At 37.7% G+C, this 14,312-nt stretch overlaps 1 protein-coding gene across 2 annotated transcripts in view; it reads left to right on the top strand.

Moving 5' to 3' along the window:
* The window catches only part of KLHL2 (kelch like family member 2), a 105,008-nt gene that overhangs the window by 69,392 nt on the left and 21,304 nt on the right, over positions 1-14,312 (top strand). For both annotated transcript variants that reach the window (XM_080797552.1, XM_080797551.1), the window contains exons 6-8: positions 3,770-3,879; positions 8,569-8,685; positions 9,919-10,068. In XM_080797552.1, the coding sequence (XP_080653678.1) occupies positions 3,770-3,879; positions 8,569-8,685; positions 9,919-10,068 (377 nt within the window). The remainder of the gene's footprint in view (positions 1-3,769; positions 3,880-8,568; positions 8,686-9,918; positions 10,069-14,312) is intronic.

The following is a 14,312-nucleotide window of genomic DNA, read 5'->3' as shown; positions in this document are numbered from 1 at the left end:
CGTCAAACATTTAAAGAATTAACACTAATCCTCCAACTCCTTCAAAACACAGAAGAGGAGGGAATACTCTCAAACTCATTTTGCAAGGCCAGGGTTAAAACTAATACCAAAGCCAGATAAGGACATTGCAAGAAAAGGAAATTACAGTCCAGTATCGATGATGAATATAAGTGCAGTAATTCTTACCCACATATTAGCAAAGTGGATTCAGCAGTACATAGAAAATCGAGTGGGATTTATCTATAGGATTCAAGGATAGTTCAACATCTGCAAACAGTAAATTTGGTACAGCACAGGAATAGAATGAAAGGTAAATATTATGTGATCATCTCAGATGCTGAGAGAGCATTTGACAAAATACGGCATTCTTCCATGAGACAAACTCTCAACAAATTAGGTATACAAGGAACATACGTTAATGTATTAAACTTTAATGTAGTAGAGGTCATATATGGCATATCCATAGCTAAAACTTCATACTCAGCTGTGAAAAACTGGAAAGGTTTCTTTAAGATCAGGAACAAGACAAGGATGCCCACTCTTACCACTCCTGTTGAGCATGTTACTGGAAATCCTAGCTGAGCAATCAGGCAAGAGAAAGAAAGAAAAGACATTCAGTTGGAAAGGGAGAAGTAAAATTGTCTTCACAGATGATATGATTTCATATATATAGAAAATCCAAAGATTTCACCAAAAAAAAAAACAAACCTTAGAATGAATCAACAAATCCAGTAGACTTGCAGGATACAAAATTAACATGCAAATTTGAGTTTCTATGCACTAACAAATATCTGAAAAACAAAACAATCCCATTTGTAATAGCATCAGAACCAGTAACATATCTAGGGATAAATTTAACCAAGAAGGTGAACAATCTATACATTGAAAACTACAAGACTTAGATGAAAGAACCTGAAAAAAGATAACAAATAAATGGAACAATATCCTGTGTTCATGAATAAGAATAATTAATATTGTTAAAATGTCCATACCCCCAAGTCCATCTGTAGATCCAGTGTAATCTCTATTAAAATTCCAATGGTATTGTTCAACAAGTACAAAAAAAAATACTAAAGATTTTATGGAATCATGAAAGACCCCGATTAGCCAAAGCAATCCTAAAAAAGAAGAACGAAAATGAAGGCATTGCACTTTCTGATTCCAAACTATATTACAAAACTATAATAACCAAAAGAGGGTGGGATGGCATAAAAATTGACACCACGACCAATGGAACAGAATTGAAAGGCCATAAATAATATGGTCACTTAATCTATGACAAAGGAGACACGAATATACATTGGGGAAAAGATAGTTTATTTATTTATTTTTTAATTAATTTATTTTTTATTTTTAAAAAATTTAAATTCAATTAGCCAACATATAGTACATCGTTGGTTTCTGATGTAGTGTTCAGCGATTCATCAATTACATATAACACCCATTGCTCATCACGTCACATCCCCTCCTTAATGCCCATCACCCAGTTACCCCATCCTCTCACCCACCTTCCCTTCTACAACCCTCAGTTTGTTTCCCAGAGTCAAGAGTCTCTCATGTTTTGTTTCCCTCTCTGATTTCCTCCTATTCGTTTTTCCCTCCCTTCCCCTATGGTCATTATTATTCATAAGTTCAAGGAAAGCCATCTTCCCTTAGTTCCATTTTCTTTCTTTCTTTTTTTTTTTTTTTTGCATTCATATTTTTTTTTAAATTTCTTTTCAGCGTAACAGTATTCATTGTTTTTGCACCACACCCAGTGCTCCATGCAATACATGCCCTCCTTAATACCCACCACCTGGCTCCCCCAACCTCCCACCCCCCGCCCCTTCAAAACCCTTAGGTTGTTTTTCAGAGTCCGTAGTCTCTCATGGTTCACCTCCCCTTCCAATTTCCCTCAACTCCCTCCTCCTCTCCATCTCCCCATCTCCATAGTGTATATGGACCACATCTTCCTTATCCATTCTTCTGTTGAAGGGTATCTTGGTTCTTTCCACAGTTTGGCGACTGTGGCCATTGCTGCTATAAACATTGGGGTACAGATGGCCCTTCTTTTCAAGGATAGTTTCTTTAAATGGTGCTGGGAAAACTGGACAGTTACATGCAAAAGAGTGAAACTGGACCATTACATTATACCATACACAAAATTAAACTCATAATGGATTAAAGACCTAAATGTAAGGCCTGCAACTGTTAAACTCCTAAGAGAAAACATAAGTAATATTCTCATTGACATCAGCTTTCATGTTTTTCTGGCTATGTCTCCTTAGGCAAGGGGAAACAAAAGCAAAAGTGGACTACTGGAACTATATCAAACTAAAAACTTTTACACAGTGAGAGAAACCATAAAACAAACAAAAAAATAAAAAGGTAATATACTGAATGGCAAAAGATATTGACAAATAATGTATCCTATAAGGGGTTAATATCCAAAATATATAAAGAACTCATACAGTTCAACACCAAAAAACAAAACAAAACAAAAACCAACCAAAAACTCAAATAATTTGATTAAGAAATGGACAGAGGACCTGAATAGGCATTTTTCCAAAGAAGGCATGCAGGCAGCCAACAGACACATGAAAAGATGCTTAATATCGCTAATCAGGGAAATGCAAATCAAAACCATAATGAAATATCATCTCACACTAGTCACAATGGGTAGTATCGAAAAAGACAAGAAGTAAAAGACAAGTGTTGCCAAGGACATGGAGCAAAGTTTTCTTGGATGCACTGTTGGTGAGAATGTAAGTTGGTGCAGTCACTATGGAAAACAGTATGGAGGTTTCTCAAAAAGTTAGAAATATTGTATGATCTAATAATTCCACTGCTGGGTATTTACCTAAAAGAAACCAAAACCTCTCATTTGAAAAGATATATGCATCCTTACATTTACTGTGGCATTATTTATAATAGTCAAGATACGGAGGCAGCCCAAATATCTATCGATAGATAAATGGGTAAAGAACAAGTAGTATATGTGTACAGTGAATGTTAGCCATGGCAAAGAATGAAATCTTGCCATTCACAACAAATGATTTCTTTTAAAAGTTGTAAAGTCATTGATTATATGAATAGTTTTTCCCCCATTTGGAGGAGTAGGTATATTTGTGAAATCAAAGAAAGGTTTTTTTAAGAATTTCTAGTTTTACCAGTTTCTGGAAGGGGGTTGAGGGTATAAAATAGTATGCTTTGGTCCCTGGATGAAATACCACAGAATTCAGAGCTATCTATATTATAAATCAATTCTGTTTTTTAAATGATGGTCATATCATTAAAAAAACAATTCAGACTGACCAGCATTTAAAATTTCTTCGTTTAAAGTTTTCAAATAAAGTTGGTTTCCCTCCTTATTCCAGTATGTTTTGGAGTCCTCTAATGTTTTACATAATACATTCAAATGCGTGAATATCTAATACCATGTACTTTATTTGATTTATATACTCAAAGGTTTTATGGATTTAAATACTGATAGTCTTATTAGCATATAAGGAATACATGTTTAATTCTGAAATACCACCATGTGAAAGAGAAGTGATTCAGCTGAGTATATGATAAGGCAGTTTTCCTATCTGTGTCTCTATTTTGTTACTTAAATAGAGAGCACTTCCCCAGGTGAGATTGTTTGGGTTTTGTTAGCTCTTGCCTTGAGGAAATAGTTGTTTTTCTCATTCTTAGGTTAGATTAAGAAAAATTGTTTCCTTTTGAAACAGATTGAAGCTGGATAATGGAATGTTGGTTTTAATGGGTTTTATTTTTAACCTCCAAACAGAGCAGCATTTTGCAGATGTTGTACTTAGTGAAGAATTTCTCAATCTCGGCATTGAACAAGTGTGCAGCTTAATCTCAAGTGACAAACTTACCATTTCCTCAGAAGAGAAGGTAATTAAATTTTCCTTTTCTAGTATATTGTGAAGTAGTACTTTTCCTTTCTTTGTTTCACTTTGTTTTGTAACTTTGTAATCCTGTATGTGTAGTGACAACCAGTGATCTTTGATGTGGAAGTTATTAGAAACTCCAGTAGTTAACTTGTTGATTGTCTGCAGATTACTGTTTCTTCACTTCATAGGAGGTTCCCTGAATTGCTAAACATTAGAGTTTTGTCCTTGACCCCCACAGCAAGAACTGGTACACATTAAGCTGTTTGAAACAAGTCTTTTGGGTGCTCAGTTTCTTCCCAAAGCTAGATGTCTGTAAAAATTGTGATCTAAGTAATTTGACTATCACATGAGTTGGAAGAAGATACCAGGGATAACAAAGTAATAGCTTGTTCTGGACTGAACATTCTTTGTTAAAAAAAAAAAATTTTTTTATTTATTTGAAAGAGAGCGCATGAAAGCAGGGGGGAAGGGCAGAGGGAGATGGAGAAGCAGACTTCTTGCTGAGCAAGGAGCCCGATGCAGAACTCGATCCCAGGACCCTGGGATCATGATCTGAGCCAAAGGCAGATGCTTAGCTGACTGAGCTACCCAGATGCCCTAGACTGAACATTCTTGATCATACTCTTCCTTTAGACTGGTCTCCTGCTACTCATACCACACCCCTACCAGTGCTTCCCTTCTCCCTTCCAGAGTGCTATGCACCTGCTTTGTCTGGCTGTAGCCTCCCTTTCTCCACATTTTGAGTTGCCTTTGTCAGCCACCTGCACCTTTTTTTTTTTTTTTTAAGATTGATTTATTTGAGAGAGTGAGAGAGGGAGAGAGAGCATGAGCAGGAGGGGCAGAGGGAGAGGGAGAGACGATCTCAAGCAAATTCTGTGCTGATGAAGCCTGACGTGGGGCTTGATCTCACAACCCTGAGATCATGACCTGAAATCTAAGAGTTGGCTTCTTAACTTACTGAGCCACCCAGACGCCCCTGACTTTCTCTTCTACCCTTAGGGTTTTATTCTTTGGGTCGGTGTTAGATTCTGTGGGAATCAGGGTACAAAAGCTTGTGAACACACTGAGTTGAGAGAAACTGAAACTTTTTTTCTTTTTTGTCCTTTACATTTAAAGTTGTATGAAATTTAGCTTTTATTCTTCAAAGATATCCATCCTGCCTGGGCATAAAAAGACACATTTACTATTATATTTACTATATGAAAAGAATATGTGAGAAGTGCTTGTTAGATGTATAATCTTAGCACTTTAGAATTATAAAGAAGAAGACGACATTACTAGTCATATTAAGACATTTATTGAGTGCCTGCTGAGTACCAGACACTGCCATAGCATCACAGATATGGAAATACTAACAAAATAGAAATCTTTACTCCACAGACTAGAGGGACATACAGCGGGGTAAATAAATGATTGTGGAATGCTTTGGAGGGTACTCTAGGAGCATTTCATCATCCCTGGTGCGGATGGCAGTTCAGCCTGTCTCATACGTAGGACCCAAGTTCTAAAAAATAAGTATGCATTTGCTGGGGAAGTCCAGATGGGTGGGAATGGGAAGGGCATTCCAGGTAGAGGTAGAATACATAAATGTAAAAAAGGTGAGAAAGAATAATTGCATTATGTTGGTTCTATATGGTTAGAGTTTAGAATATTTTTGGCAGAGTGGTAGGAGATAAGATGGGAAGATGACATAAAATATCTTCTCAACCGTATTAAAGAACCTTGACTTCATCCTAGTGATGGAGAACCTTATTTAAAGGGTTTTAAGCGGTAGGAGAATAATATCATGATAATACCTACATGATAGAAATGTCATGAAAGCTGTTCTGATTTTCTCCTGCATAACAAGCCACCCCAAAGTGTAGTGATACAAAACAATAACCATTTTATTATACTCAAAATTCTGTGGGCAGAATTCATTCAGGGCATTTTGGGACAGCTTATCTCTGCTCAGTTGTATCTGGGGCTTCTGCTGGCTTGGCCTGAATGTCTGGAGTTACCAGCATGATACCAGATGAGCCATCCTGGAGCTTCAGTCCATTTGCACATGGTATCTTATATCTCCAGAATTTCCACAGTGGCTCCTTCATTCACTTGTCTGGCTCCTGGGCTGGAGTTTGGTTGGTATCTCCCTCCACCTCTGTCCTCTTCCCCCAGGCCCCTTCTTGCACTCCCTCTGTGTGGCTAATTTGGGTTCCTCGTCATGTGGTAATCTCAAGTAATGAGTCTTCTTGCATGACATCTGTCTTCCCCCAAATGAGCATTTCAAGAGACCCGAGTGAAAACTGAAAAGCTTTAGAAATCACTCAGCACTGCTTTTGCTTCCTTTTTTTTTTTTTTTTTTTTGTTATACAGGGCCAACTTAGATTCCGTGGCAGGTTTCATAAGGTGTGGATACTCAGAGATGTGGTTTATTAGGGGACTATTTTGGAGGCCAGCTGTCACAGTGGTGGTGTGCTGAATGAACCAAAAGTAGGGTGAGGGTCAGATAGGAGGATGTTGAAGTCCTACCAGTGAGCAATAGGCTCTGATGTAGGATGGTTCAAACAGGTGGAGGAGAGCGAGCAGAGCTGAGAAATAGTTGATAGAATTGACAAGATTCTTTTTATTTCTAGCACCCAATACCTAGAGGTACTTGGTAGGTACTTGCTGACCAAATGAATTAAAGAGCCATGTTAATTATATTGTAGATCATTTTTAGTTTCTTGCTCTATTCCTGTATCAACAGAAGTTTTTTTGTTTCCAATAATCCACTTACCTATCATCAAGCCTTTAAAAATTACTGGGTTATATATTCATCGGCCTGGAGGGAAATTATATAGCCAAATACGGGCTTCATATTAGCCTATTAGCTTTCTCATAGGTACATGTTGTTAGGTTGTAATGCCCTTGTTATTTCTTTTTTTAAGAAAATTCAAAAATATTAGATTTTAGTACATTCCCTTGTGAGAAAAGTTGTGTTCATCTATTCTGCACACCCTTGATTTAGAAGTGTACCATTAACATTTATGTGTAAACCTAAAGAAAAAGCCCCCAAAATAGTTGTTTATAAGGGCATGTGATTTTCATTCCACAGAATCACTTAGCTTTATTATTTTGGGTGCTCTATTCCAAAGAGACTTGAGATTTAAATCTAGGTAAGTAGAACCAAATTCAAATTAGGAAGGTTATCAACAGTGAATTAGATCGTGTATCATCAGATTATCACAGCAACCACTTAAGTTCAAGAATATTAGATAATGTATTTGGTGAAATTCTTCGTAAATACCAAATGAAAAATACTTAATATGTAAAAGCACTGAAGGTACTTACTCAATTAAAAGTAGAACTACTGGGGCGCCTGGGTGGCTCAGGAGGTTAAGCCTCTGCCTTTGGCTCAGCTCATGATCTCAGGGTCCTGGGATCGAGCCCCACATCGGGTTCTCTGCTCAGCGGGGAGCCTGCTTCCTCCCCTTTCTCTGCCTGCCTCTCTGCCTACTTGTGATCTGTCTGTCTGTCAAATAAATAAATAAAATCTTTAAAAAAAAAAAAAAGAAGTAGAAGTACTATATCATCCATCAATTCCACTTCTGCCTGTATCCGAAGGAAATGAAAACAGAATCTTGAAGAGACATCTGCACTCCCATGTGCATTGGTTTATTGCAGCATTATTCACAAGAGCCAGAATATAGAAACAACCTAGTGTCCATCAGTGGATAAATGGATAAAGAAGATACCTCACAGGGGCGCCTGGGTGGCTCAGTGGGTTGAGGCCTCTGCCTTCGGCTTGGGTCATGATCCCAGGGTCCTGGGATCGAGCCCCGCATCCGGCTCTCTGCTCAGCGGGGAGCCTGCTTCCTCCCCTCTCTCTCTCTGCCTGCCTCTCTGCCTGCCTCTCTGCCTACTTGTGATCTATGTCTGTCAAATAAAGACATAAAATCTTTATAAAAAAAAAAGAAGATACCTCACACACACACACGCATGCACACGCACGCACACAGACACGCATTGGAATATTATTCAGTCACGAGAAAGGAAATAACTGCCATTTGTGACAACATGTGTGGACCTTGAGGGCATTTGCTAAGTGAAAGAAGTCAGAAAAAAAGACAAATACTATATATCACTTATATGTGGAATCTAAATAAACTGAACTCATAGAAACAAAGTACAGTGGTGGTTATGTGGGGTTGGGGATGGGAGAAACGAGATGTTGGTGAAAGGGTACAAACTTCTGGTTGTAAGATGAGTAGGTTCTTGGGAATGTATAGTATGGTGATTATAGTTAACAAAACTGTATTATATGCTTGAAAGTGGATAAGAGAGTAGATCTTAAATGTTCTCACCACAAAAAAGAAGTGGTAATTATGTGACATGATGAAAGTATTAGCTAAGGCCATGATGGTCATCATTTTGCAATGTATAAATATATCAGATAAACATCTTAAACTTACACAGTGTTATCTGTCATTTATACTTAAGTGAAGCTGGAAAAAAGTAAAGTAATTACTAAATACCAAATTAAAAGGAAGAAATAGGCTAATTAACTTTTTTAGTACAGCACAGGTCAAGATTTTGAAAAATTTGAGCTATGTGTTAAACTTGGATGTCTTAGCAGGAACTGAATAAAATGTAATCTCATCATACTTCATTCACATGCCTTAGTCCATAACTCATTACTTATTTTTCTTTTCCCCGTATTTTCTGCAAGGTATTTGAAGCAGTAATAGCTTGGGTAAACCATGACAAAGATGTAAGGCAAGAATTTATGGCTCGGCTGATGGAACATGTGCGGTTACCTTTGCTTCCTCGGGAATATTTAGTTCAGGTAAAAGCACATGCAAAACACATGAATACACATGGCACTTTGTCACGGGTAGCACTGTGTCCCTGGGCTGACAGCGTGTAGATACAATGGTAAGACCTGTAGAATACAGATCCACAGGGCACAGGACAGGACAGTAAAGGCACCTGCAGTCCTTGGCAGCTGTTCCTTCTTTGGCCACTCCCCATTCTTAGAAATTTGCTTCCCCCAATTTTTGATGTGGACAAGCAAATACTAGAGCTTATCCAGGCAGTATTTATGGTCATTTACACATAAATAAATGCACCTGTACCTCTGTGTCCCTGCTCTGTATCTTCTTTGCTTTCCTTTTGAGCTTCTTCTGATTGCCCTGCAAAAATGGAATTTTGACATTTGACCCAAATACTATTTAATTCTACATCATAGTTTTACAGTGGCACGTATTTGGTTTTGGTCTTTATTTCTAATGTGAGGAAACCCAGATTATTTGAAATAAGTAGAAATAAATGGATTTTAGCAGTCTATGAGAATTCTTTTTATTATTAGCATCCTGCTCTGAACATTTCAACATTTTTATAATTGAAACCATTTAAGGAAACATTCTTTATTAAGAGATTCAGTTGGAGCATTTTAGGATTTCTTGAAGCCTCATTATTTTTTGTGATCTGCGTAGTCATTGACAGTCTACTGTTAAGAAAATGAACAGAAAAATCTGTTCTGCATGTGAGGTCAGGAATAGCAGGGACAAGACTTGTTTGTGGTGTAGGCATGTTGTTATAGGTATTTTGAATCATTCTCTTGTATATTTTATTTGCCTTTTTGTGTTTGAAAAGTGTCTTTAATTTCTTAGTATTGCCTACTCCACCTGAAGAACTCATTATCTAAATGTTTTTCTTACTCTTTGGCTTGATGTTTAAAGATAATAGGTGAATATACACAGAAAAAGAAAAAGAGATATAGATGAATATAGTATTACCTAAAGATTATTCTATAGCTGATGTCGAGGTATTTAATTTTGATTGCCATTCTTTTCTTTATTACTTACATGTGTTTTTCTCTGCAGACCAGATATTGAGCGTTTTTTGGCTTCATTTATTTTTCTCTTAGTGATTTTCTTTGTAAGGAAAGGACTGAACCAGAGAGGATAGTTACTACTTTTTTTTTTTTTTTTTGCCTCTTCTTTATTTCTGTTTCTTTGCCAGTTTTGTCATGAAATAGTTGTCCCCATCATGGGACATGTCTTATTTCTTCTTACAGAGGGTTGAAGAGGAAGCATTGGTCAAGAATAGCAGTGCTTGCAAAGATTACCTCATTGAAGCTATGAAGTATCATTTGCTGCCAACAGAGCAGCGTATATTAATGAAGAGTGTCCGGACCCGACTGAGGACACCCATGAACCTTCCCAAAGTAGGATCTATTGTTCACACTTGTTACTACTTCACCTGAAGGGCACATAGTGAGGCTGTTAATGTTTTTATTCATCTGAATTTCCACATGCCTGAGAATTCATTGTAGTGTCTATAATTCAGCTTCTCTGTTGGGTTTGTTTGTGGAGGGTGGGGATTGTTTGGTTCATTTAATCTTTATAAACCGCATGATGTCACTGTTCTGGAACAGAAAGCAACTGATTTTTGTCTCTTCTGAGTTTTATTAGCTTTAGTTACAGTAGAAAGGAAAATCAGAGAAGGTAGAAAGATTTGTCTGTAAGCTATGTGTTTAGGTAATAACTGAAAACTGAGCAGTTTCACAGAATTACGTACTAGAGTTAAGGCTGATGAACAGCTTGTTCAGTTCGTTTCCTTCCTCTTCCCTGTTGTATGCTGTCTGATGGTTCACTCATGCATCATCTGTAGTCGTTTCAGTGTAGGTCTCCCCTCTGTTGTCCCAGATCGCCAGTGTTCACATTTCCCTTGTGTGAGAGTTCATATTCTACCTTTATCTTTTTAGTTGAAGCCATTTATGTTTTACTGATTTAATTTTCCTGACAGAATAACCCCACATTTCTGTCTCTGTTTGCAATTTCTTGTGCCCTTTTTCCATCTTCACAGTACTAGAAAACCAGCACTTTATGCATCATTTTGTATGGTCTAATCAGAATGATCCATAATATAATGTTTTTATTTATGTATTTATTTTTAGCTCTTATATGAGTGTGGGGCAATGATAGATTAAGAAATAAGAGTTAATCTGTTACCCATTGTTTCCTTACATCATCTTTAGTTACCACTCTATCCTTTCCATTAAATTATATTTTTTAAATTCTTTCACTTAATGCTCTACCTTAGTGTTCTTTTCAAGTTTTATTTTTGGAGTGTACATTTTTAATTTCTTCAAATCTGTGTTGGCATTGTTTTTCTGTTCTGCCCAGTGTTAATACCAGTTCTCAATTTAGAACCAACTGTGTATTTTGTGAGTATGCTATATACTCCTTCTTCTAGATCATTAGTAAATATTTTAATTTAGAATGGACCTCACCACTCTTCCTGGTGACACCTTGCTAGAAATACCCACTCACTGACAAGGTCCATTTGCAGAAAATTTCAGTCCATAGGATTATGTTTATTATCTAAGCCAAAAATAAGTAATTTGGCCTGTAACATCCAGGGAGATTCAGCATCAAATAGATTCAAATTTGGCATGACTTTTTTTTTTTTTTTAAACATCCCTCTGCGTGTTACTCATTTTGTTGTCTCCTAGAGGTTCGGAAGCTTTTCTCAAAATACTCTAAATTTTTGCTCAGAATTATTATCACTTAAAAGGTATTTACAAGGCATTCACTTCCTACCCTGTTTTGAAAATTGGTATTTGCCGTTTTTAAATTTTCTGATCTCTCCTCAGTTCTCCAAGATTTTTCAAAAATAATTGTAAGTGGCTCAGTAAGTACATTAGCTAGTTCCCTTAACACTTTAGTATGCATGCCATCCGGGTCTGCTGATTTTATAAATGTTTACATTTTCCAAGTACCCTTTTACCTGCTTTTATAAATAGCCATCTTTATAAGTCTACATCACTTCATATTTGTCCATATTATTTGGTGTCAGTTTTTGTTCTTAAAAAAAAAAAAAAAGATTTATAAAAAGTGTTCATAGTCCTAGCCCATTTAAATTATCATTTCTTTTTATGCTAGTTTTTTCAGCATTCTTCTGAGCAGCTTTGTTTTATTTTAATACTTTTAAAAATATTCCATATTTGTAAAAGTTCTCTTCTTCTGGCATCTTTAGCTTTGCTGTCTTTAACTATTCTGCAATGACCTTTAGAGTGAAAACTAACTCTCTTCCAATTTCTGGAATAAACATGTCACTTTTGGAAACTTTCTGAAGCGTTCTTGGTAAAATCCCATAAGTATTTTATTTTCTCTTTTGTAGAGTTGTGATCATCTGTTCAGTTACATTGTTTCTGGGCTTTTCTGGTTGTGGCTTTGGAGTGGCCCTTCCAACTCTCTTAATACTTGTGATTTCTCAGCTCTTTACTTCTATACTTTCCATCAAGGTTCTCATTCATTCTGCTGTCTCAGGTGGCTGGGGGTGGTGCAGCAGACATGGCAGATGGCAGTATGCTCCACTGTTGCTTAGACTTTGCATTTGCATGGTCCCTTCTCAAAATTTATTTATCTAGGCTCTTCTTGAGCAAGGTGTCAGAGGAGGAGACTGAAATATCATTAGGTCCCAGGAGTTCAGCTAGATAGTTATCAAACCATTCTAAACCCCTACAAACTCAACAGGAGATAGAAGAGAAATTCTAGGAACAAAAAATCGACCACTTTCTGGAAGGTAGGATGTGCAGAGAAGTGAATCCAAAGAGATGGGAAGATAGTCCATGGGAGAGGGGCCAGCTCCTGGCAAGCGGTAGAGCAGTGGGACACAAAACTGGAACTTTTAGAAGTCTTCTCCACTGAGGGACGTTGCTCCAGAGGCTAAGCGGTGGTGGAGCTCTCGCGGGGACAGTGTGGTCTCAGGATTCACGGGGTCACATAAAGACCAGGGGTGTCTGAGCATGTCAGAGCTGCCAGGTATTAGAGTGGGGAAGCCGACTACAGAGACAGAACAGAGGAGTGAGCTCTCAGCTCAAGGTCAACCTTACACCATGATCCAAGGCACAGTTGGACCACTGCTCTTTGAGCAGGGACCCCACCTTCTTCTTCCGGGAGGAGCAGTACGGGAGCGTGAGGCAGGAATCTGCTGGGTTTGGAGACTCCAAATGGGACCATGCACCAGAGATAGAAGGGCTCAGTCACAGACTGGGTGAGCACAGAACGTGGCTGGAGACCAGGGCGACAGGAGTGATTGACTGCTTTTCTCTGAGGGCACACTGTGGAGTGGGGCCCTGAGCTCTCCGCTCCTACAGGGCTGGAGATTGGGAGGCTGCCATTTCTATTCCCATCGTCCAAATCTCTACAGGAAGTGTTCAGGGAACAAAAGCTACTGAGAGCGAACCGAGCAGTTTACTTAGCCTGGCCCCTGGGAAGGGCGGTGAAATTCTGCCTCGGGCAGAGACATTTGAGAATCACTGCAACAGGCCCCTCCCCCAGAAGATCAGCAAGAACATCCAGCCAAGATCAAGTTCACAGATCAACAAGAACTGAGGAATTCTGGAGAACTTCCCTCCAGAGCTAGGGGAAAGCAACACATAGAATTCATGGCTTTATCCCCATGATCCTTTAGTCTTGCAAAGTTAATTGTTTTTTATTTTATTTTTTCTTATTCTATTTTTTTTAACTTTTCCTTTTTCCTCTTTTGAGGTATTTTAACTCTTTTATTTTAACAATAACTTTTTAAAAAAACTTTTAAAATTTTCATCATTATAGTCATATTTTATTCCTTCATTGTATTTAACCTTATTTTTTGTGTATGTATAGGCTTTTTTTCTTTAAAATTTTGGGATACAAGTTCTTCTAGTAGATCAAAATATACCCTAAATCTAGCACATGGCTTTGTTCTAGTCTCCAGCTTGATCACATTCTCTTCCCGTTTTTTTTTCCTTTTTCCAGCCAACTTATCAATTCCTTTTTTAGAATCTTTTTTTATGATTTTTTTTACATATATATATTTTTTATTTCTTTTCAGTGTTCCACAATTCCTTGTTTATGCACCATATCCAGTGCTCCATGCAGTACTTTGTAATTTTCATCTTTACAGTCATATTCCATCCCATCATTGTGTTTACCCTTATTTTTGGATATATATAAGTCTTTCTTTCCTTAAAATTTTGGGAGCTACTTTCTTCTAAGAGACCAGAATACATCCAAGATCAAGTAGGTGGCTCTGTTCTATTCACTAGTCCAATATATAAATTTTGTTAATTTAAATTTGTTAATGTTATTTCTCCCCTCCGGTTTCGGGTCTCTTCTGATTTGGTTAGTGTATATTTTTCTGGGGTCCTTGCCACCCTTTTAGTATTTTACTCTCTCATTCATATACTCTTATCTGGATAAAATGACAAGGTGGAAAAACTCACCATAAAAAAAAGAACAAGAGGGGCGCCTGGGTGGCTCAGTGGGTTAAAGCCGCTGCCTTCGGCTCAGGTCATGATCCCAGCGTCCTAGGATCGAGCCCCGCATCGGGCTCTCTGCTCAGCGGGGAGCCTGCTTCCTCCCTCTCTCTCTGCCTGCCTCTCTGCCTACTTGTGATCTGTCTGTCAAATAAATAAATAAA

The sequence above is a fragment of the Martes martes genome (genome assembly GCF_963455335.1).
Source record: "Martes martes genome assembly, chromosome: 2".
In the NCBI taxonomy this organism is placed as follows: Eukaryota; Metazoa; Chordata; class Mammalia; order Carnivora; family Mustelidae; genus Martes; species Martes martes.
This window is presented reverse-complemented; position numbering and strand designations above follow the sequence as displayed.